A 23,320-nucleotide genomic window follows, 5' to 3' on the forward strand; every position below is an offset into this window, starting at 1 on the left:
AAAAGGCAGGACCCTCTTTCATGCAAGAGGAACTTATTTTTTGTTCCTTGATTCCCTTAATAAATGACATGCATTAGAAACCAGTTAAGTTTTCTTTTTCTTTCTTCTTCTTCTTTTTTTTTTTACTTTACTAAGAAGGCAAGTAGGGGATAGAGAACTAACCTTGAATCAAGAAGACTTGGATTCAAGTGTTACCTCTGATCTAGAATTTGCTAAATGTATATGTGACATGATCAGACCAGAGATTTAAGAAAAGTTTGGCAGCTAAGTACAGGATAGAGTGGAGTAGGGAGAAATTTGAAGGAAGGAGACTAATCTGAAAGCTATTTCAAGTATGAAGTGATGAGAAACTGAATCAGGATGGTAGCTGTATGACCTGTTCCTCCACTCCCTCCACCTTTAAACAATGGTGACTACTTACTGGTGCAATCATTTTAGGGAATGGTCATGCTCCATTTTACTCTTGCCTCAGCTCTCAATAGAATCTACCTCCTTCTTGACAGCCATATTGCCCACTTTTTCACCTTTCTTTCTCCTACTCCCTAGCCTAAAGCTCACTTTAAGTCAATAGGAAAGAGTGGGCCAGAATGCTGTGTATCTCAGTGCCTAAAATTCTAAAATAGTTATTCTTGGATCCATTCCATTTTTCTTATAGAAAGAGGAAATAATGTACATTTCTGTAAGGCCAACAGCAGTTGTTTACACCAGTAAATTCTCTTTTTATTCCTCTCTCCTCCCATTGTAGCTTCTCAGTTGGAAGATTCAAATATTGTTTTAGATTATCATTCAAAAACTATCAAGCCATTCTACTTCCCCCCTTCTCACTTAGAGTGCAAATATAGGAAAATACAGTAGAAGGAAAAGTGAAAAAGATGACATAATTAAAGAAATAAGCATGAATTTCATTATTTTCTAATGAGAATACTATAAATTAAAAAGATAATTTTCCTAGAATAGCTTTGAAAAAATTCTTTTAAAGGACCTATTTTCTATCTGGATTGAGAAGGTTACCTTAAGCAAGTGATTTTTTTCTGGTCCAACGTTTCTATCTCAGAAGATGTTGGTGTCGGTAGTGCTGATGATTTACCAACCCTCTTTTTCTCTTCCACACCATTTTCAGCCTCTGAACTACAGAGAAAAAGCATTTTAACTTGGACATGTACAATATATTGGAATGAAAAGCAAAGCAACTCCATGTTGTAAAATATAGCTCTAACTTTAGTGCTCTCTTAATTCAGATTTGATACTGGGATGAAATGGGACACTTGTGAGTCATTGAACAAAGGAGGTTTACTTTGTAACACACAGCAAGAATGTATAGCAAAGCATATAGTGGCATTTAGCTTCTCTGGAATGTGGATCCCCTTGCCTCCATCTGGAAATCTCTCTGATCTATACATATGATGGCTCTCTTGGTCTTAAGTCACCCACTAAGTCTGAGAGGCCTTAAATATATATCTATATTTCATCTCTCTCTCTCTCTCTCTCTCTCCCTCTCTCTCTCTCTCTCTCTCCCTCCCTCTCTCTCTCTCTCTCTGTCTCTCTCTGTCTCTGTCTCTCTGTCTCTGTCTCTCTTCCTCTCTCTCCCTCTTTCTCTCTCTCTCTGTCTCTCTCTGTCTCTGTCTCTGTCTCTCTGTCTCTGTCTCTCTCCCTCTCTCTCCCTCTTTCTCTCTCCTTCTCTCTCTCTCTCTCTCTCTCTCTCTCTCTCTCTCTCTCTCTCTCTCTCTCTCTCTCTCTCTCTCTCTCTCTCTCTCTCTCTCTCTCTCTCTCTCTCCTTCTCTCCACACATATTCCTGACTCCTAGGCCAGAAAGTTGCCTGAGGAAAGCTAGAGCCAATTAGTTTCAAGGAAATTATCTCAATGAGGTTGTCAAGGAAGCTGTTCCAGGAAAATGTGAGTCCTGTTTCTTGCTTGAAATTACTGAGACCTCTAGTCTGTGTTTTTTAATTGGGTCCCAGCCCAGGTTACAGCTCTGGCAATTGTAAAGTGGGCTCTCTAGTGATCTTTTATGACCCTGCAAGGCTCATGTTTCTGGAGGTCCCTGTACATAAAGATCTGACTAGATGCAACTTTTGGCAGGCACCAAGGGATGGCCAAAATAAGTCATTAAGGTCTCCCAAGTTCCCCAGAGCATTCACTCAGCATACTGCTTTTGAAAAGCAATTGCTTATTTCTTATTGGGCACTTAATACATGTCACAGGGACATAGAATAACTCTTTGTTTGGATTTGGATACCTTTTGCCTATCATGGATTGGGAGATGCAAGATAGTCCCACTTGCAAGATGGAAAAAGCATAGGAGACCTCTGCCACTAAATGGAAATGGAACATTAAAAATCAGGCCTGTCTAGGTCTCTCTGGTGTGCTCTTCACAAGCAGATTATGCCAAGAGCCTGAGGCCTTCAGTCTATACCTTGGAACCTTGTCTCCTTCATGGTCTAGTAGGCTTATACCTATAAAGAACTAGCTTCTGAAGAATGCCAATCTGCTTAGTTAACCAGTAGTTCCATCTGCTACAAGAGAGGCATCTACAACTGAAATTCTGCAGCAACTAATGTGCTACTTTAGTACAGGTTGCCCTGATGTAGGAAGAATTATTTATTATGCAAGAAGAACCCACACAGAGGCTCTGATATTCCAGGATATGCTCCTGATCACCACCATCTCATATCAGAAGGAATCTGTAGAGATATCATATCACTGTGTTGTGTCTCTACTTTAGATGGTGCTACTCTGGTTTATCACTTCATCACTAACATTTTGCATTAGGAAACTCACTGTGAACTACAAAGATGTGATATTACTCACCATACTAGACAGATTATGAGACTTTGAGATTTAGTCTTTTCTAAATGAGAAAGGAAAAGTGTATGATTTCTGGCTTTTATTCTCTTTTTACAATGATTTTTTTCTGTCTTATTTTGTTTTATTTTTTGGTTTGAGTTATAGCTACATGTAAGTTTTCAGTACTGTAGGCTAAGTATATCAAGAGTTGGATTAAAGTTGTTTGCCTCCAATTTGTTGTGAAGAAGGGGAAGGGGGAGGAAGATTACTCTTTTACATCTAGTACAATACTTGGAATATAATGAGTGTTTTTAATAAATGGTTGTTGAAATGAATTATAATGCTAGATGTCAGAAGCTATAGCCAAGACAGCTGAGTAATGTAGGTATACCTCTATCATCAGCATGCTCTTAATTCTGGTTTGAGGCTAGGATGAATGAGGGTCTTGAAAATCATTAAACAAAGAAAATTTACTTTATACAAACACAGCAAGGATACATGTAGCTATAACTCATTCTAAAGTAAGAGCATATAAGCAAACATACTGGCACATGCACTTATTAAGCTATAAAGAACAACAAATATAAATAAAAACAAAATATCTGTGATTCAGCTCAAGAAATATTTCTTAATTACAGTGAATTTCTGTTTGATTGACTCTTCTTTCAAGCCAAAATAGTCTTCACAGTACATAAAATGTACTTATATTTCTTTATGCTAGTAAGGGAAAAACCCAACGAAATACATTCTAGTTTTAATATATATTTAGTAAAATGTGTGTGCAGCTGATTGTCTTAGTGATAAACTTGCTGCTAAGGTGCATATAAGTGATTTGTCAATTGGACTTTTCATTACATACTACTAAGTTTTTTTAAGCCATCCTATTCAGTGATTTCCTGGACCAGAGATGTCGAACCTTATAGAGGCAGATGATATGGGAAATGTCCTGAGGGGCACATGGAGAGGGTGAGGGTAGAAGTCCAGCCCTGTCTTCCTCTAGCTTTCTAGTAATGAACTCTGGCAAACTCTTTGCTGGAATGATGGCATGGGTACCCACAGAGAGGGCTATGAGTGCCTCCTCTGGCACACGTGACATAGATTTGCAACCACAGTCGTAGACCAAAGCCATTAAGACAAAACTATTTGTAATTTATAAACAAAGGTAAAATTTCCTTTATTTCCAAATGTTTAAAAGGATTATATAATCCTACTTCAGAGGAATAACTCTTTAACAAAGCATAATAAGCACCTGTAGAAAAATTTAAACCTAATCTTGGACATTTGGGTACCAAGAGACTTATGAATCTTGTGTACACTACAGCTGGTCCACTATTGCTGATACCACAACAAAACTAGTACACCACAGAAAGGCTATCTTCTCTTATCCCAGGTTGCTGGGAAAATGCCATTGACAGGAAGGATATGTTAAATAGTGACCCAAAGAGAACTGGGATAGCAAAGAGAACTGTGATGATAAAAGAGGTAAGGGGAGCAAGAGGATAGTAGATGGAAACAAGTCTGTGTGGGACTCTCAAGCTCTACAAATTTCTATTTTTGGCTTATTTATTTATTTTTGCTAATTCTCAGAATGCCATGAATTGAATTTCCTTGGCATATAACATTTCTGATAAGAATATCAGAAATCTGAAATTTACATCAAGTGAAAGTTCTAAATAGATATTTTACTTCACTGGGTCTGACCTCATTTACTCTCTTTTTGGACAATATTACTAGAAAAGTCAATCAAATCAGTACTACATAATATCACATATCAAATATTATAATATTTCATAGTATGGATTTCTGTTGAAATTAATTTTTTCAATGTCACTGATGACATCATTTTGTGAAAATCAAAGCATTTTCTCTTGTTCTCATCTTTCTTGAGTACTCTAGATATTCTTTCTGTCTTTGGCTATCAAGATACCTGATACTCTCCATACATTAGGACTATTTAACTGTTTAGTTTATAACCTCTTATTCAAGATAACAGGAAGCATCTGTATTACAAACAAGTTGTATTCCAAAATTTTGTTTTATAAGTCAACTATTTGGCACTCAGAACCAACAGAAACAATATTATTATACATGCAAAACTTATTATTTTCTAAACATTTATAAAAATAGAGCCTAGGTTTCCAATCTGTCTTACAGAAATATATGTCTTCATCATCACCCATTCCTTCAATAACTGAGTATAGTGGCATTAAATTCAAATAGAAATTTGGCATTGTTCAGTCATGTCAGATTTTTCATGACCCCATGGACCATTATATGCCAATTATCATCCATGGAATTTTCTTGGTAAAGATACTGGAATGATTAGCCATTTCCTTCTCCACTGGATTAAGGCAACCAGAGGGAGTCACATAGTCACAGAGTCTGAGGTCAAATTTGAATTCAGGTTTTCCTGAATCCCTGTCTACAGTTCTCTCCACTGAGCCATGTGGCTTCCACCTTAAATAGAAATAAGGACTACTAAATGATACATAAGGATTCTTGTAAGCCAATACTGACTTAGAAAATCACATATTAACATTATCTATGTTCTATTATATTTTATTTATCTTAAATATTAATTAAAATTTTTAAAAATATCTTAAATATTTTCCTGTTACATTTTAATCTGGTTCAGGGAGCTCTCCATAGTATTGCAGGCTGTAATTATCCTACAGGTTACAAGTTTGGGAAAACCAAATGCTTTGCAAACTTTTAGTAGTTATATCAGATATAGAGTTAACTTTGTGCCACCTTTGGTTCTTCGCAGCTCAGTTTCTCCTAGGTGTTTATCACTGATGGCATCATCCTTTGCCAATAGTCAACTCTCTTTCTTACCTTTTTCCTCTTTCCTTTAAGTTGCATTTGGCTTTGAGTGAATGCTTTTCAGTATCCATCAGTCTTTTTGGAGTTTAGTATCTCTATTCTCCCAATTGTTCATCAGATTTTTCATGATTCTCTCTGACTCTCCAACTGCTGAATGGGATGTTTTCTTCTAAAAAAAAAAACCTCTACTAACAATGGGGGTGAGGGAAAAATTCTCCCTAAGAGGTGAAGAGCTGGGTTCTTTCTGACTGCTAACTGTCATCGTCTCCAGGGCTTGTAGGAATGTGGCCAATTTCTAGGGCAGTGAATAATTTTCATTGCCCCCTTCTGGTGTGTGTGTCTGAGTGAGACAGAGTCAGACTGTGAGATTTCTTTATATCTCATAAGAGGATGACAGTATTAACAGATTGTAAGTGCATTAAAATCTCTTCTGTTATTTTAATATCTAAATGAGTTAAGATAGAGGAGAGAGTTGCTCAAGTTTATGAAGATTTATCACTTATGTAGATGCCAGTATTTTAGTCTTAGCAGTTTAAAAATTACTCATGTATAAAGCTTAAAATATTTAGTTATTATACAAAACTTAATCTCATTAAAATAAAGAGTGCACAAAGATTACAAAAAAGGATGAAGTATCCACATTTTTTTTTTTGGTCTAACTTTTTGGCCTATGTAATGCTATTTTATAGGAATTTCCAGGCCTAAATTTCAGAGATAATGCTGTATTTGTACTTGCATTATAAAGATAGTCATAATGACACAAGTAGAGGTTTTTAGTAAATACAAAAATTATCTTTGTCTAAATGTGATATACTGTTAATACTCGGTATTCTTTATCTAAAAACAAAGACCCTTCCCCACCAAAGCTCCAAACCTCTCTATTTCAAGGAAATATAAAAATATAAAAATCATTCTCTTAACTTCATTTAAAGTAGTATACATTTACACTTGAATGTTCTTATTAATCCAGAAACCACACATATTTATTTTGTGAAATTGCGACGTAAGCTGTTTTGCAGCATAAGAAAATGAGTGTTATATTAGTTGTGCCAGAATAATTTATATGTGATGATTCAGAAGTGCTAATATATCCTTAAAAAAAAAAACCTTACCTTCTGTCTTAGAAAGAATGCTGTGTATTGGTTCCCAGGCAGAAAAGCAAAAAGGCCTGGGCAATGGGGGTTTTCCCAGGGTTACATTGCTAGGAAGTGTCATAGGTCAAATTTGAACCCAGGTCTCTAAATCCACTGAGCCACACAGTTGCCCCAAATATATTCTTCAAAAATGTTAGTGTTCTAAGTACTCTTATTCTTCTGAAAGAGGAGATTTTAAACATCCTACTTCATAAATAAAGAAAATGTACTTATGCATGATCACAAAGAATTTCAATGAGAGGCAGTATTAATGTAGCTTAAGACCTGTGGTTCAATTTTTTCCTCTTCTTCCATACAGAAATGCTTTGGGAATATGGCTTGTTGGTTTCCTTTCTTCATATAGCCTTTTTCTATTGAGTCTTTATAAGAATTTATTTTTAAATTAGAAGTGCCCGAAAGTGTAAGAAAAAGGGATAACCATTGGCTAAGAGGGGCTGGGTATAAGGAAGATGTTGTGGAAAAAGCCAAAGTAAATTTTTGGGGTGGGGATGAAGTTTTTTAAAGCTCATCTTCAAGATGAATTTAAGTCATGGACTTGCCTTAGAAAGATTATTTGAGAGAACAGTTTGGGGGGAGGGGTGCTTAGTGAATTGAGAGTCAGAGCAGAGGTCCTGGGCTCAAATACAGCCTTAGACACTTCCTAATTGTGTGATCTTGAGCAAAACACTTAACTCCCATTGTCTAGTCTTTAGACCACTCTTTTGCGTTGGAACCAATCCATAGTATTGATTCTAAGAGAGAAGATAAGGATATTTTTTTATTAAAAAATTTATTTAGAAAAAAGACTAAAATGGTGTAAATAAAAGGAATTCAAACTATGAATAAATGAAACATTAATAGTAACAGTCTTGGAAGATGTAGCAGTCCACCCCTAGCTATGGGCAAGGGGAACAGTTGGTATGTGCAGATTGCCTTAAGAGAGAGAGAGACAGACAGAGAGAGAGAGAGGGGGGGGGGTGGAGCTTGCTGGGCTACATATACCCTTTGATATGCAAATATACACAATACATAGGGATGATCCTCATTTGTTAATGACAAGGCATAGGTGTGGTTTCTCTTAACCAGGCGAGCACAAAGAAACCTGTTTTCCCGCCTAACATGGGGGAAGCTGGGGTCAAGGGTCAGAGGCCTTCCCAGCCATGTGCAATACTGAGCATGCTCAAGACTGAGCATGCTCTCTTTTAAGGCAATCTGCACATACCAACTGTTCCCCTTGCCCATAGCTACGGGTGGACTGCTACAGAAAATAAGTCACTCCTTCCAGCAGAGAGGCAGGGGAGCTACTCTGACAGAATATTTTATATATCATTAGATAGTCATCATATCTATTGTGATTGCTTTTCTCTTTTTCTTTTTCCAAGGATGGTACACCTTCAGAATACCTGTGTTTCATTCAGTAATGACTGATGCAAATAGAAAAGACATTAATAAAACTTATTTTTAATTAAAAATATTAGTTATAGTAAGAATTGATTGTAATAAAACAAGAATAAATGTAGGGAAACTAAAGAAGAGTTACCATTGTCCAAGAGTAAGAAGTATCTCTTTGGTTATATGGTAGTCTACCTTTCTGTTTCCTTCAGCTGAAATTTAGATAAAGTGATATTTCCATAAAGATGAAGAACAGAGACATGGGATTTTAGTGAGTGGTCCTCTATTTTGGGTGAAAGGTTGTGAAATGAGTTTTTAGTTAAAATCAAATGTTTCTGTCATTTTTTTTGGAAGTTATCAGGTGTTGATTTCCTTGATTTGGGTTTATATTCTTAAATTATACAGTGTAGGACAGAGAAAATATTTAGTTACCAGAAATTCCAAAAATAAATAAAAAGAAGCACTAAACTTCACAGATATTTTTCCAAAACAAATAAGGCACAATGAAAAACTACCTCTACCCCACAGACCTTAGCTTTTCAGGCAGCTTCTGGGAGTGGCATCTTCAAAAGAGATGCTTCTCATATTTGAAAGTCTTAATAAGAGAATTGGCTCTACTACCAATAAAATTACCTCCCACAGATTATTACCTTTCTTTCTTGGTACACTTTTAAGCAAAACCATCATTGCATAAAACTATTTCATGAGTTATACCCTTAGACATGTGTAATTGAAGTATTGAAATTGCTGGACCACTTTTTAATTTGAAAAGGGTTTATTTTGGGGATGGGAGTAATGTAAGGAGGGGACAGATGAGTATATATAATGCACATATACATTTTATTAAATTATCTAGGGATACTAGCAATTTTTGAGTAATATTTAAGAATGAGTAATGGTTAAAACTCTGTCTTGTTATGTTATCTACATGTTATCTACAAGCTATATTGGTCTACCTTTTGCATCTGGCAATTGAGAAGGTGTGAGGAAAGAATGCTTTATTTGGAATTAGTAAACTGAAGTTCCTATTCAAATGTATTCCTTACTATATGATCTTTGGGGCAGCTATAAAGATATTTGAGATGGTTAGATAATTTCTAAGTTTCCATCTCTAAATTTACTGATTAATAATTTTGATAATTGTTCTAATACCAGAGACAATTTGGTAAATGAAAAACACACCTATTTTCTGTCATAGGAAATTAAGTGAACTTTATCAGTTGTATTTTTGGGAAAGCACACAAATTAATTTTAGCACAAAAGTAAAAAAACATAGAATATCACTTCTTTATATTTGAGTGCTTACAAGAGATATACAAGAGTAGACTCAGGAAATTTCCTGTGCTGTGACTTTTCACGCTGTCACTACTTTCAGAGGGTTAATTACTCATTTTGGTGACTATCAGGTATGAGTTGCAGGATGTTTTAGAGCTTCTTCTTTGATACCCTTAGGGATAAGAACAGAAGAAAAATTTCCATTCTATACTACTTCCTGATGAATTCTGATATCTTGAGAATGCAGTTGGGATTAGAGAGGGATTTCTAAATAGATTAATTGACAAGGACTAAGTTCCACGTGTGGGTTTATAGCGCCACACCACATAATTAAAGCTCAGAATATAGAAGGGATGGATGAATACATTCTTAGTATGCATGCTATCTTGCCTTCATAATAGCTTTTGTCAATTATATAGGTTTGGTTTTTCCCCAAGTGGTTGCTACTATTGTTCTTCCCCATTCTTTTAGTCCTTGTCTAAAGAAGAGTATGCATGAGAAAATGGTGAAGAATAGCTGACATGGGCGGCAATTTGGAAGTTGACTTGTACACTTTCCCATCTTATGTATTGCATGCAAACATAAACATATGAATGATGCTTGTGTTAGAATATTAAAATGCCATACAGTATATATAATCTTACATATGAGCCTTATAAAGTAGAAAGGGTATGCTAATTCAATATGATATTAATTCTAGACTTCATGAAATGTGGGAGGTTATATTTATCCTAATGCTTTTTTTGTTATTGAAAAGATCACTGATCTAGAAATAATTTAGAATTGGCTGAGTGTGGCAAAGTAGGGACATTAATTCATTGCTGGTGGAGTTGTGAACTGATCCAACCATTCTGGAGGGCAATTTGGAACTATGCCCAAAGGGGGACAAAAGAATATCTACCCTTTGACCCAGCCATAGCACTGCTGGGTCTGTACCCCAAAGAGATAATGGACACAAAGACTTGTACAAAAATATTCATAGCTGCGCTCTTTGTGGTGGCCCAAAACTGGAAAACGAGGGGATGCCCATCAATTGGGGAATGGCTGAACAAACTGTGGTATATGTTGGTGATGGAATACTATTGTGCTAAAAGGAATAATAAAGTGGAGGAGTTCCATGGAGACTGGAACAACCTCCAGGAAGTGATGCAGAGCGAGAGGAGCAGAACCAGGAGAACATTGTACACAGAGACGAATACACTGTGGTATAATCGAACGTAATGGACTTCTCCATTAGTGGCGGTGTAATGTCCCTGAACAACTTGCAGGGATCCAGGAGAAAAAAACACCATTCATAAGCAAAGGATAAACTATGGGAGTGGAAACACCGAGAAAAAGCAACTGCCTGAATACAGAGGTTGAGGGGACATGACAGAGGATAGACTCTAAATGAACACTCTAATGCAAATACTATCAACAAAGCAATGGGTTCAAATCAAGAAAACATCTAATGCCCAGTGGACTTACGCGTCAGCTATGGGGGGTTGGGGGGGGGGAGGAAAAGAAAATGATTTATGTCTTTAATGAATAATGCTTGGAAGTGATCAAATAAAATATATTAAAAAAAAAAAAGAATTGGCTGAGAAAAGTTATTAGATTGTACCCTTTGAGTCCTACCACTGACCTCAAGAAAGTCAGTGACAAAAAGAAAGTTCAAATATACATAAAAAGATTTATAACATCACTTTTTATAGTAACAAAAAATTGGAATTTTATTGGGTATCTACTGGGTAATGACTAATGAAATTATAATATATAAGATCAGAGATTTAGAGGCAGAATGAATTTTAGAAGTCAACAGCTATAACAACTTAATTTTACTGATTAGGAGGCCCAAGAGGCAGGTAGAAAGTAGCAGAGTTGGAATTTAATTTCAGATCCTGAATTCATTTACCAAATAGGTTTAAGAGAACATATTGTTACAAAAAATTATGGGAAGATTTTTGGAGACTGACACAGAATGAAGAAAATAGTATATACAATATGGAAGAATGAATGAATTCAGTTTTAAGTACATTGATTTTAAAATATCTATTTGACATCAAGTTTGAGAAATCTGAAAGGCAGTTGAAGATACAAGACTAAAAGTCAGCAGAAAGGTTAGGACTGGAAATATATATTTAAGAATTATCAACATAGGATAATTAAATCTAATGGAGGTGATGGAAATGAAATAGAATAGGGAGAGAAGGGAAGAGGGCCAAGACAGAGTCTTAAGACATCCATAGTTAGTGTGCATGTCTCTTGCAAAGGAGAGGTCATATATGGTAGGCTGTGACCCAGGAGAGAGTTGTATCCTAAAAACTTAAGAGAGAAGAGAATAACAAGGAGAAGGTGGCTAATAGTATAAAAATCTACAAAGAAGTCAAGAAGAAGGAGGATTGAGAAAAGATTATTGAATTTGACAGTTAGAAGATCATTGGTAATTTTGGAGAGATCAATTTTGATTGAATGATGCTGCTGGAAGTTGCATTGTAGAGCATTAAGTTAGAAGAGAAATAGAAGAGCCTATTGTAGAAGGCATTGTCAAGGAGTTTAGCCAAAAAAGGAAGAAGAAATATAGAATGATAGTTGGCAGGAACTGAAAGATTAAGGGATGTTTTTTTGAGGATGGAGGAAACATGGACATGTTTGTAAGCAATAGGGAAGAATAAGTATGCAGAGAGAAATTGAAAAGTGGTGAGAAAGTAGGGATGATAGAGGGGGCAATTTGTTGGAGAAGAAAGGATGGAGTGGGATTGCTTTTGCAGGTAGAAGGATTTTGCCTCAGTGTCATCTCTGTATGTACGACAGAGGTGAAGGAGGAGATCATAGGAGAAGACATCTAAAGGATATGAAATGAGGAGGAGAGGAGAAGAGTAATAGAAGAGGGGAGAATGTTTTGGAGAAATGAGTAAAGAAAGACCTCATGAAAGGTTGAATACATAAATGAATGAAAAAGCATTTACTATTCACTTACTATGACAAGCACTATATTAAGCCCTGGGGACAGAGACACTAAAAGACAATTTCTAAAAAGATGGTATAAAACAGGTGACTCAGGTTTTACTAGATCCAGTCAGGGGAGGTGATGTCTTCAGGGTCAGAGAGCAAAAATGGCTGCTCTCTGGCTCAGGCCAATGGATATCAATCTGATTGCTTCTTCAGGTAACAAGATTTATTGAAATTGTAAACAAGGATGGGATTAGGAATGTGGGTTGAGGATTATTTCCTAACAACTAATAAATCTAACTCTTTCCCACCTTCACAGTGTATCTTTGACCCTTGGCTGAGCCTAGGCTATGCTGCTGATTCTATTTTTTTTAAACCCTTACTGTCCACATCTTGGAATCAATACTGTGTATTGACTCCAAGGCAGAATAGCAGTAAAGGCTAGGCAATGGGGGTTAAGTGACTTGACCAGGGTCACACAGCTAGGAAGTGTCTGAGGCCAAATTTGAACCCAGGACTTCCCATCTCTGGGCCTGCCTCTCAATCCACTGAGTTACCTAGAAGACCCCTTATTCTCTCTATCTTAATTGTCCCCTTCTATCTGATTCAATCTAGGCTAAACCCACAAAGGAATTAATCTTAGAGTAGGAGCAGAATAGAAGTGGAGTCAGGTACTGGATGTGACCATGTCTACCCCGTTGAGATCAAAGCCTCTCTGAAGGCAAATTCAGCAGTTTGGTCAACACCTCTAGAGATATAGTCTCCTTCTCAGAGGAGCAGCAGAATCACGGGTTTGATCGATTTCAGGATCTTGCTGGCTTTCTCACCGGAACAAATTGAAAGTCCACAGGAGGTCAGAGCTGGACCCTGGAGATGCTTTCTGTACCAGAGTCTTGATCCAACTCCCCCCTGGCAGTTGGTTTCCCAACATTCTAATTTCCAGATTCTCAGGGTTGCTCTTGCTTCTCCACATTCCCTGCATTCTGTGTAGCTTTGCATGACTCATGCATTACATGATTTCCTTCCTAAATCTCCCTTTAAGAAGTTCAAATACTCATTGAGGGGAACATGTTAAAAATCAGCTGAAGGTTAGGTGGAAAGGAACTGAAATTGAAGGGTCCAGCAACAGAGTATGGCAAGGTTCCAGATGGTCAGATGACTGTGCCCTGGGATCTGAAAGACATAGACCCAGGGCAGGTAAGACCTAGAGAACCTTTAGGAATTAGTGGCAGGGCAAATGGTAGGACCTGATAGAAATCTGTCTCTATTCTGACTTCCCTAATCATGTCAGCCCAGCACTTTCTGGCAACCCAGGCCCCTTGATGGACTCATGTAAAAATTAGTGCTGGAGATGAACTTTGAAGAAAGCTAGGATTTTAGATATGCTTTATTATCTATAAATATATACAATATTCTTCTGTGATAGAATAGTCTTCTGTGATAGACTGATGGAAGACTTCGGTTTAAATCCTATTTTTGCCACAGGTGTTGGACAAGTCCCTTAGTTATTTTTAGTGTTATAATGTTATAAAACTAGAACATAGCAGAGAAGGCTTAGCCCTGCATTGGTAGAAGGTTTCTTATCCAGGAGTTTCCTATACCTTGAAATTACAGGATTCCCTATCCTTACTTGCAAATGAAACAAAGAAGTAATGTTATTTATTCTCTTGTCACACAGAAAGCAGAATGGGAACCTAAACCCAAGTTTCCTGACTCCTCATGTAGTGCTTTTTCAATATTGCTTTCTAGCTGTAATATATTATGCCTCTATAATTGAATAAACATAATTTAAAAATGTCAATTGAATTGAGTTAAAAATTAAGCTAATAAAATACTGTTTCTCTCTTTGAAATGTGTTGACCTTGATATGTAAGATGTTATGGTATATTTATGATGTTATAGATCTTTAAGTAACATTAGAGATCATTTGGTCCAATCTTCTCAGTTTACAGTTGAGGAAAGTCCCAGAGAGCTTAAGTCTCAGAGGTGGTAAGTGGCAAAACTGGGATTCATGCTCAGATCTAGTGACTCCAGGTTCAGCATTCTTTCCACTGTACCACACTTCCTTCCCTATCTAATAAAGTTAACATCTTTCATGTTTTTTACTACCTACTTATGTTATTTAATATTATATTTTGCATTTGATCAGATTTTAAAACACTTTCTATTTAATAATAATTACAAAAATATCATCTCATTACTTAAATGGAGTCAATTCTAATTTATGAATCATTAGTATGAAGTACAAGTGCAGTTTCAGTTGGTTCTATTTATAGCCATAGGGGTTGGGAATGAGGCAGGATTCAGAGAAGTCAAAAGCAAAGATGCTGACATATACATATGAAACTCTTTGAAGTATCTGGGACTAAAAGCAGGTTAGTTAAAAGCACAGTTCTTGAGGGGTTTAAAAAACTTGCAGTTTGCAGAGGGAAAGATTAAGTGACAAAACTTGTTTCCCCAAGGTGGATTAGTTGGCACTTAATCAATGCTTGTTGAATGATTTAAAACATCATATTACACAAGCATCAGACCAAACTTGATGAATTCTATTTAAATGAACTAGTGGATGGTGGTCACATGAACTCCTTTGAGTTTGAAACATAAAAAATTGCCATTTGGAGATCATAATAATATTTTTGATTATCTCACGTTCAGTGAGAATTTTCACAAGATACAAGGAAATACTAAAGAAGCCAACTATACATAACGATTGTTTCTGTGTCTCAATGCCATCAATGCAAGGTATATGCAATATTTTCTCTGCACCTAAATTTACTTTTCTCAATATGTTCCTTCAACATTATAAATAAAATGTCAGATTATTCATCTTTAATGGTTGCTTAATTTGTTTGAATTTTGTTTCTCTAAAGGAAAGTTAATTTCTTAAAAAAGAAATATTGTCATACTGTAGTTTCAAGGAAGGGCTAAATATGTTGCTTTATTAATAGTAATGTATTATTCATATATACACCTTATTTAATAGGAAAATTCACTTTTTCCAATATAGCTTTTTTTCAGAAGCATTTCCTCCACCCCCAAAAGAAACAGTATGGTTACAAAATGGTGATACTATACAAAAAGACCAAGGGTCTGTGTTTTCCAGTTTCTAGGGACAAATAGTCTAAGATTCAGTAGTTAAATCTTAAGCCCAACATTATGTGGATGCCAATGGAACAAGTAGCCTTTCCATTTCTTATCCCTTGAGCTTAAGACAGGATTGATCCACTTCTCTTTTTGGTTATATATATCTCTTATATTATATCTTATGTCAGTTCATGTGGGTAATTCCTTGTGCGTAATATGTTTCAACTTATTCATGTCCACTATGTGCTTTTACATTTTCCTTCAATTTTGAATTTTCAAAGAATGTGGCATTTATGTTTCACAGCTCTTCATGACTGAATGGACATGCTAAAAAGATAAGGTTTTTTTTTTGAGGAGATATTTGGGCTCATTAAAAGTGCTATATAATTTTGCAGACATATGCTATTCTGTTGTTTTTTTCTCCTATTAAATTAATTTTTGAATCTAGAGTATCAGTATTTTCCCAGGACATTTAAATGGACCAATAAATTAATTCTTTGACTGAAAATTCTCCTCCATTCCTCTTAAAGACAATCTATGAAATTTACTTTCTTACATTCCTACAAGTCCTTATTTATCCACTTGGTTATTCCTGTATTAAGAGTTAATCTAAATTTTTTGAGAGACTGCTAATTGAATTAAGTCCTAGAATATTGCAGAGCCCTATAATGAGATGTGTTTGATGTGGAAGATTCCCCTTCCACTTTGACTCTGAAATGAGCTTAGTCCATACCACTAAATACCTTTATCGAGCATATATTTCTATGATTTCAATTCTCAGACAAGACAGTTTTCTCCTCAAAGTAATAACTCATTTGCCATTAGATTAATTAATTACTCAAATCAAATGCTACTGAGAATCTTCTTAAAAGGGAAAATCTTGATAATGAAGAAAGAAGGGAAACAATTTATTTTCTGACCAGATGAGGTGATACAGACCTAAGCTTCCATATCAATTTAGAAAAAATCAAATGAAATACATTCCTGCTTTGTCCTCTTCTTCTTATACTCCAATAGAGAATATTCTAAGACAAGATGACTATTCTCACATCAAACCAATTACAGAAGTTCAGAGCAAAATAAGCTGAACTATAACATACAGAATTAAACGGAATTTTTCCAGATGCTGAATGTGTTCAACAATTAAAGCTATTAATCCCTGAAAAAGAGTTAACAATTATAGACAAGAAGAATAATTTCTACTTTGTTGAAATTATCCATCTAATAAAAGCAATGGACTTAATTAGAGAGCAAATTCACATATGCCACATTAACTTTAGGTAATTTCATTTAACAAGCTTTTATTAGGTTCCTACTATATGCAGAACAGGGAGAAGAAAATTACAAATTGGGATCATGGAAGGCTTACTAGAAGGTAACACAAACTGGGCTTAAGGAATGGTGTAATTTTAATATTGTGTGTGTGTGTGTGTGTTTGTGTGTGTGTGAAGGAGGTAAGAGGTAGAAAATGTCATTCCAATCCTATGAAATAGTATGAAGAAAACACAAAGATGAGAAAGTATGGGATGCATTTCGGAGATGGCAGATGTGGAAAAGAGCAATATGAGATAATGCTGGGAAAGCTAGAGTGATATGAGATTGTGAGAAGACTTCAAAGCCAAGCAAAAGAGTTTGAACTTTATTGTAGGTAAGGTGAAGAGTTTTGAGCAAGGAAAGACAGGATCAAATCTGTGAATAAGGAAAATAGGAATTGCTGAGGTGTGAAGGATGATTTGGAAAAGGAAGATCAGGAACACTTTAGTAAGCAATTGCAGGTGGAAATCAGGGACTGACTAAAGTGGTAGCAGTGGGAACAGAGAGGAGGGACATACTGGAGAGTGTGGAAGCAAAATCTACAACTGGCTGGATATAAGAAGAAAGGAAGGAAAAAGAGTTAAAGATGATATGACTAGTGGTGTCATTGGACTTCTGAGTCTGATGTTCTGGTGTAAAATTCAGGTAGAATTGTAGGGTAGATTAATAGACATACAAGTCTCCGGAAAAGATATTAACTTTGTAGATACAGATTTGGGAGTCATTAATGATGACATTAATAGATGAAACCCTGAAATGCTGAGAGTTTTTAAGGGAGAGAGTATAAAGATTAAAAAAAAAAGCAGACACAGGATAATCTATAGAAAAAAGGATTAAAGAACTGTCCAGGAAAGTTAAAAATGGGCAAGTTAGCATATTCAAGAATAAATGTTTTAAGTTTAACTGGATCTATTTAGTCAGAAAAGAGTACAGGCAACCTCTCAATCTTTTCAGCTTTCAAAAATATGTGTGTGATCATATTCATTCACATAAACTTTTGGATGATGGTTAGCAAAACCTCCACAAGTGCACATAAAAACCAGGACTAAAATTATGGACAATCTGACAGAGAAATCAAAAGCACAATGAATGATATAAGCGTGCAATTTGAATAAAACATACTAAGCTAAATATAAAACTAAATATAATATTTATTTAGATGTATGTTTTTAGCACAACACGTCAGAAACAAGCAAGAGGGGTAAAGCTAGGAGTTGATAATGAAGAGAAAAAAAGTCAAGAATGTCACGATTTTTAAAACATCAAATTCTCTTTGAAATATTGTTCTAACCAAGGTGATCAATTTCATGGAGAAAAACTTTTTGCCCATTAGTATATTATAGAAGGCAGAAGAAAATACTCACTAGAACAAGCCAGCTTTGCTCTCCTTCTTGCTGAGAACTTTTGCTGGTTTTAGATCTTCCAAATCTTGCTGTAGTTCGGTCATTAGGCCCTTCTCTGGGCAGCACTGCGGGTGCCTCGGGCTCCACTTCTCTCTCTCTCTCTTTTTTTTTCTCTTTCCCCTAACCCTACACTACAATTCAACTAAATGAGCTGCAACTTTTCTACCCCAGTCCCTTCCTCACGGTCACGCAACCCTCCCTTAGAATTGTATGCTTCCAACTGAGGTCAAGTCTGTCTTTAACTAGGACAAGTTTTCATTGGTGCTATTGGCTGAATTCAGTGTTCAAGCAAGCAAGGGAAGGGGAGGGCGGAGGAGAAGTGACAGCTTCTTTCCCCAACCCAAGAGAAGATGAAGGGAAAAAAAAAAGAAAAAGAGAACCCGTTCAACAAGTCTTTCTGGAAGAGGAAATTTTGGCCAGGGCGTTTAAAACATTTGACTAACAAGGCACGATATATTTAGCTCTTTAAAAAAATGATTATTTCTTTCTACTGTGACTTAAAAAACGGAGAACTCCTTAACTGAGGCCTTGATAGTTACAGGAAATGAATATGACTGGGTGAAGTTAAAGTAAAGACAGGGTTTGCCAAATTCACTGTGTGGCTCTTATTCTACAGTTTAAATTATTCAAACAGGATATTGCCTCATTGAGTACTGCCTCCTCAGTGCTTAAACAATAGATCTGCTCAGTTATTCATGTGGGAATGACACAGGTAAAAAGAAACTGCAGACATCATCGGCAGCTGCAGGCTTAACTCTTTAGGGCTAGCTAGAGGTGGGTATTTGAATGAGATTCAGAAAGGAAAATGACTGAATCTACCTTCTCTTTAGATTTTTCTAGAAGTATTTGACATTTCTACCTCAGGTAAGAAAGAGTTTTGAATTGTATTTAAAGATAACTATCTGGACTTCAAAGCTATCTATTTATTATACCAAATAAAATATTGGAGAATGTTTTCTAATTTGCTGTGGAATAATAAGTGAGTATTATTGTTATTGTAACAGTTGCTTTAAAATCTTTCATAAAGAAATGAATAAAACATATGGGGAAAATAATAATAAATCACAAAAAATCAACTTGGTGCTTCAAATGATTAGCAATTTTTGGCTTAAATTTTAAGTCTCCCATAAGGATAAATAATAATTACTTAACAGCTCAAATCTCTTCTCAATTGCCAAAGCTCATCTTAACTTATTCCAGAAATGACTAGCTTACTTTAAAAAATATATATTTAAGGAGTGAGGGTAATGCCCTCAGACAATTTGAAGATATGTTCTGTGTTGATGATTGTCTTCATCCAGCAGACAAGCCCCTAGAATCTTCTCAAGACACATACTCCCTACAATCTAATAGATCATAGAGTGGTCTCATTCAGTGTCTGAAAAGGACAAAGTCTGAATGCATGAATGAATGAATGAATTTAAAAAATTACTAAGGACTTATTCTATACCAAGCCCTATAGCACACATAGGGAGTAGTGACCAGGCAGCCACATTTTGATTTGTAAAGTTCCAGGACTGGTGAGTAGAGTGATAGGGGAATATAAAAGAGGGTTCAATCACTACTTCTGTCACACTTGGTGTGAGAGAAGGTAAATCTCTCTGGACTCCAGTCTCTTTATCTCTTTGGGGGGATTGGACAAAACAGTTTTTAAGGTCCCTCCCAAATCTCAGTCTATGTTCTTATGATTAGAGTTCCAAAGCTCAAATGGGTATCTGAAGGTACAACCTAACATTCTTGTACTACATAGTCCAGGAGAAGATTTAGGAAATAGAAGTGAGAACAGTTGGAATGACTGATGTAAATTATATTTTGTAGGATTTCAGATTTGAGAGCTAGAAGAAACCTTAGAAATAATCTCATCTAATTTCCCCATTGACTTGTCCAAGATCATATAGGTAAAAAGGTTCTATGAAGAAATGTGAATATAAATCCTCTCACTGGGCAGCATATTATCTAGGGAGGAACCTGAGAGACTTGAAGCTCAACAAAAAAAATCATATAGTCAATTCTGTCATAACTTGGGTTTAACAAAGGAGACTTTGTTCAATGCGACTGATATATTAGAGAACATTTTGAGCATAACACAAAGTTTGAATTTGTTTCTGCAAGATTTCAAAAATTTAGAAAAGTGTACCACTTCACAATAAATCACTAGTGAACTTAGGGTCTTTGTTAAGGTAAAGTCTCATATTTACTGTATTTTTTTTTTTGATACAGCAGGAGCTGTGATCAGAGAAGGGCTCAATCCTTAGCCCGATTCTCTTCTTGCCTCTGGCCCAAGGCTGTGGACATTATTATATTATTTATGCATTCATTAATAATTTAACATGTATAAGCCTAATGCATTATTTTTAAAAATTAGGGTGCTATCTTTTTTCTATGCCTCACTAATGAGATTTTGGAGCATTGTACCCCTAACTCCAGCACTATAGTTTTTATTGCATGATTTTGGAGGGCTACTTTTGGAGAACACACATATTATGTCATAGACTGTATTTTTTGCTTTCATGCAACCTAAATTTCCCCTCAAATAAGGTTTTTTTTCTTCCTTAGTTCATTATTGCTGTTGCTAAAAGTTTTTTTTTGTATTATTATAAATTCTTTGACCTCTGTATTACAAATCTTAGAAAAATAGCACTCTTAATAGTTTTTCATTATTGTTCTGTCATTTCATAGACTTACTCCACTAAAATCCTATTATGATGCCTCATTATGGGGTAGAAGTTACTCTGAGTTTTCAAAGGTTGTGTTGATCTAAACTGGAAAGGCTGGCTATATATGGTGTCTGTCATCTGAGACTTGGCCTCCCTAAAAGTTTGGAGAAACTTAAGTCATCAAGATCTGCAAGGGCTGGAATGTCTCAGTGAAGGAACTATTCATACTGATAAAATCATGGATTCTTACAAAAACTGGAATAAATACTTAATCTACCCTTCAAAAAAGTTCTGTTTATTTTTACTATCTAGCTAGCTTTGGCCAAGCCACCATACTACTCTGGCTCTCTTTTTCCTCTTCTGTAAAACGAGAAGTTACCCTCATATTGCCATTATTTTAGTTCAAAATTCCATTTTCTTTCTCTTGATTGGAGATTGTAATAGCTTCCTAATTTGTCTTTCTACTTCTGGTGAATGCATTATGTCATTAATATAGCTTTTAAAATAACTTTCCTGACACATAGGTTCAAATATGACATTCTATGATAGAAAAAATCTAAGATTTACACTGTATTTCATCAAAATATTCTATTGTTACCATATTTCTTATATTTATAATACAATCTTGCTTGCTCTTACTTTAGTTGCTTCCTATTACTTTTACCATTCTTTGCCTTAAATTGGTGCTCTAAAATGTGTTTCCAATCTTTCTCCCTTTATTGCATGTATATACACTACCACCCTTCATGTATTCTGTGTCTTACCCAAATGGGACCACTACCTGATTTCTTTCTGCATTCACCTACCTCTTTTTAATTGTGCATTACTAGAACTTCCTTTCTTCTCATCTCTGTCTTCTAAAAACTTTTTCAAGATTTACTTCATCTTCTTCATCTCATTGCTTTCAGATGAAAGTGATTTCTCCTCAGTTTTTTTTCCTCAAAACACTTTACTTGAATTTTACTTTTGTTTCATTTATATTCTACCTTTTTTTTTAGGCTATTACTGACTCAGGTCAAGTTAGTGATTAATGTTCAGGATTGAAACAAAATGAGAAACTTATGGGTCATCTAGTAATTAACAGAGAGATATTCTTAGCCATACAATAGAAAAATATTCAACCAGGAGACTGTATTGATTTGGGTGGCACAGCTTTTCTGACTGCTCATTTGCTACAATTATGTGATGACTTGAATAAGGCTCAGGAACCTCTGACTACTCATGTGTTGCCTTTTGTTCTTAGGTGACAAGGAAGCTATATTAGTGGTTTGAGTCTAGTCCCTGTATACTAGATAAGATCAAAAAAGTTTTCATTATCATAAAAAACCTTTTAATTCTTTTGTCTTAGAATTGATACTAAGTATTGGTTCTGAGGCAGAAGGGCAGCAAGGATTAGGCAATTGGAATTACATGACTTGTCCAGGATCACACAGCTAGGAAGTGTCTGAGGTAAAATTTGAACTCAGGTCCTCCCATCTCCACATCTGACTCTATATTACCGAGCCATCCAAGCTGTCCCCAGTAGATGTATTCTTAACCAATGGACAGAGACAATTAAAAAAAAGGAATATTGATTACATGATAGTAAAAAACTTCTACAAACATCAAAATAGTGCATGTACAATAAGAAGGAGGCAACCGAATAGGGAAAAATCTATATTAAATGTCTCTTCTAAGAGTTTGATATACAAATTATATAAATAATTAACTAATTATGTCTGTATCTCTAAAAGTATCCATATGACCAATAGTCATTCCACAATAGTTACATACTCAAAAGATATGAACAGTTTTCTCAAAGGAAGAATTCAAAATATTAACAATAAATTTAAAGAATAATTAAATCCACTAATACGAGAAATAAAATTCTAAACAACCTTGAAGTTTCACCTTTCACCCTGAAAAATTCATAAAGGTGATAAAACAAGGCAAAGGGTTATGGGAAGATAGACACTCTGGTGCATTGTTAGTGGAGCTATGAATTGATACAATCATCTTGGAAAGCAATTTGAGATTATGAAAATAAAATGTCTAAAATTTCTATACTCATTGACCCAGAGATTGCATTGCTTGACTTATATTTCAAGGAGGTAAGTTATAAGAAGAAAGTCTCTATATTTTCACCAAAATATTTATAGACACATTTTGTGATAGCAAAAAACTGGAAACAAAGTAGGTATCTGTAAATTGGAGAAAGGCTAAACAAATTGTGAAAATGAGTATAATGAACTAAAATATCTCCATGTAATAATTTTGAGTAAAGTAAGCCTTCAAGAAAACAATATTTGGGGGGCAGCTGGTTAGCTCAGTGCATTTAGAGCCAGGCCTAGAGACGGGAGGTCCTGGGTTCAAATCTAGCCACAGACACTTCCCAGCTGTGTGACCCTGGGCAAGTCACTTGATCCCCATTGCATTGACCACTCTTCTGCCTTGGAATCAATACAAAGTATTGGTAAGGTTTTAAAGGTAAGGGTTTAAAAAAAAAAGAAAGAAAACAATATTTGCAAAGGCTACAATAGTGTAA

The 23,320-nt window shown here is 35.5% G+C and overlaps 1 protein-coding gene across 8 annotated transcripts in view; it reads right to left on the minus strand.

Moving 5' to 3' along the window:
• GRAMD2B (GRAM domain containing 2B) overlaps positions 1-23,320 on the minus strand; it is an 83,711-nt gene that overhangs the window by 36,368 nt on the left and 24,023 nt on the right. For 5 of the 8 annotated variants that reach the window (XR_008917903.1, XM_056824696.1, XM_056824695.1 and 2 more), the window contains exon 2: positions 1,012-1,128. Coding sequence is in view for 7 of the 8 variants with exons in the window: in XM_056824696.1 (XP_056680674.1) it covers positions 1,012-1,128 (117 nt within the window). In the remaining variant the exon portion in view is untranslated. Of the gene's footprint in view, positions 1-1,011; positions 1,129-5,619; positions 6,623-18,100; positions 19,115-23,320 lie in introns of those variants that run through there. The other 3 variants (XM_007486478.3, XM_056824693.1, XM_056824694.1) reach the window with 3 other exon arrangements.

The sequence above is a fragment of the Monodelphis domestica genome, chromosome 3 (assembly GCF_027887165.1).
Source record: "Monodelphis domestica isolate mMonDom1 chromosome 3, mMonDom1.pri, whole genome shotgun sequence".
Classification (NCBI taxonomy): Eukaryota; Metazoa; Chordata; class Mammalia; order Didelphimorphia; family Didelphidae; genus Monodelphis; species Monodelphis domestica.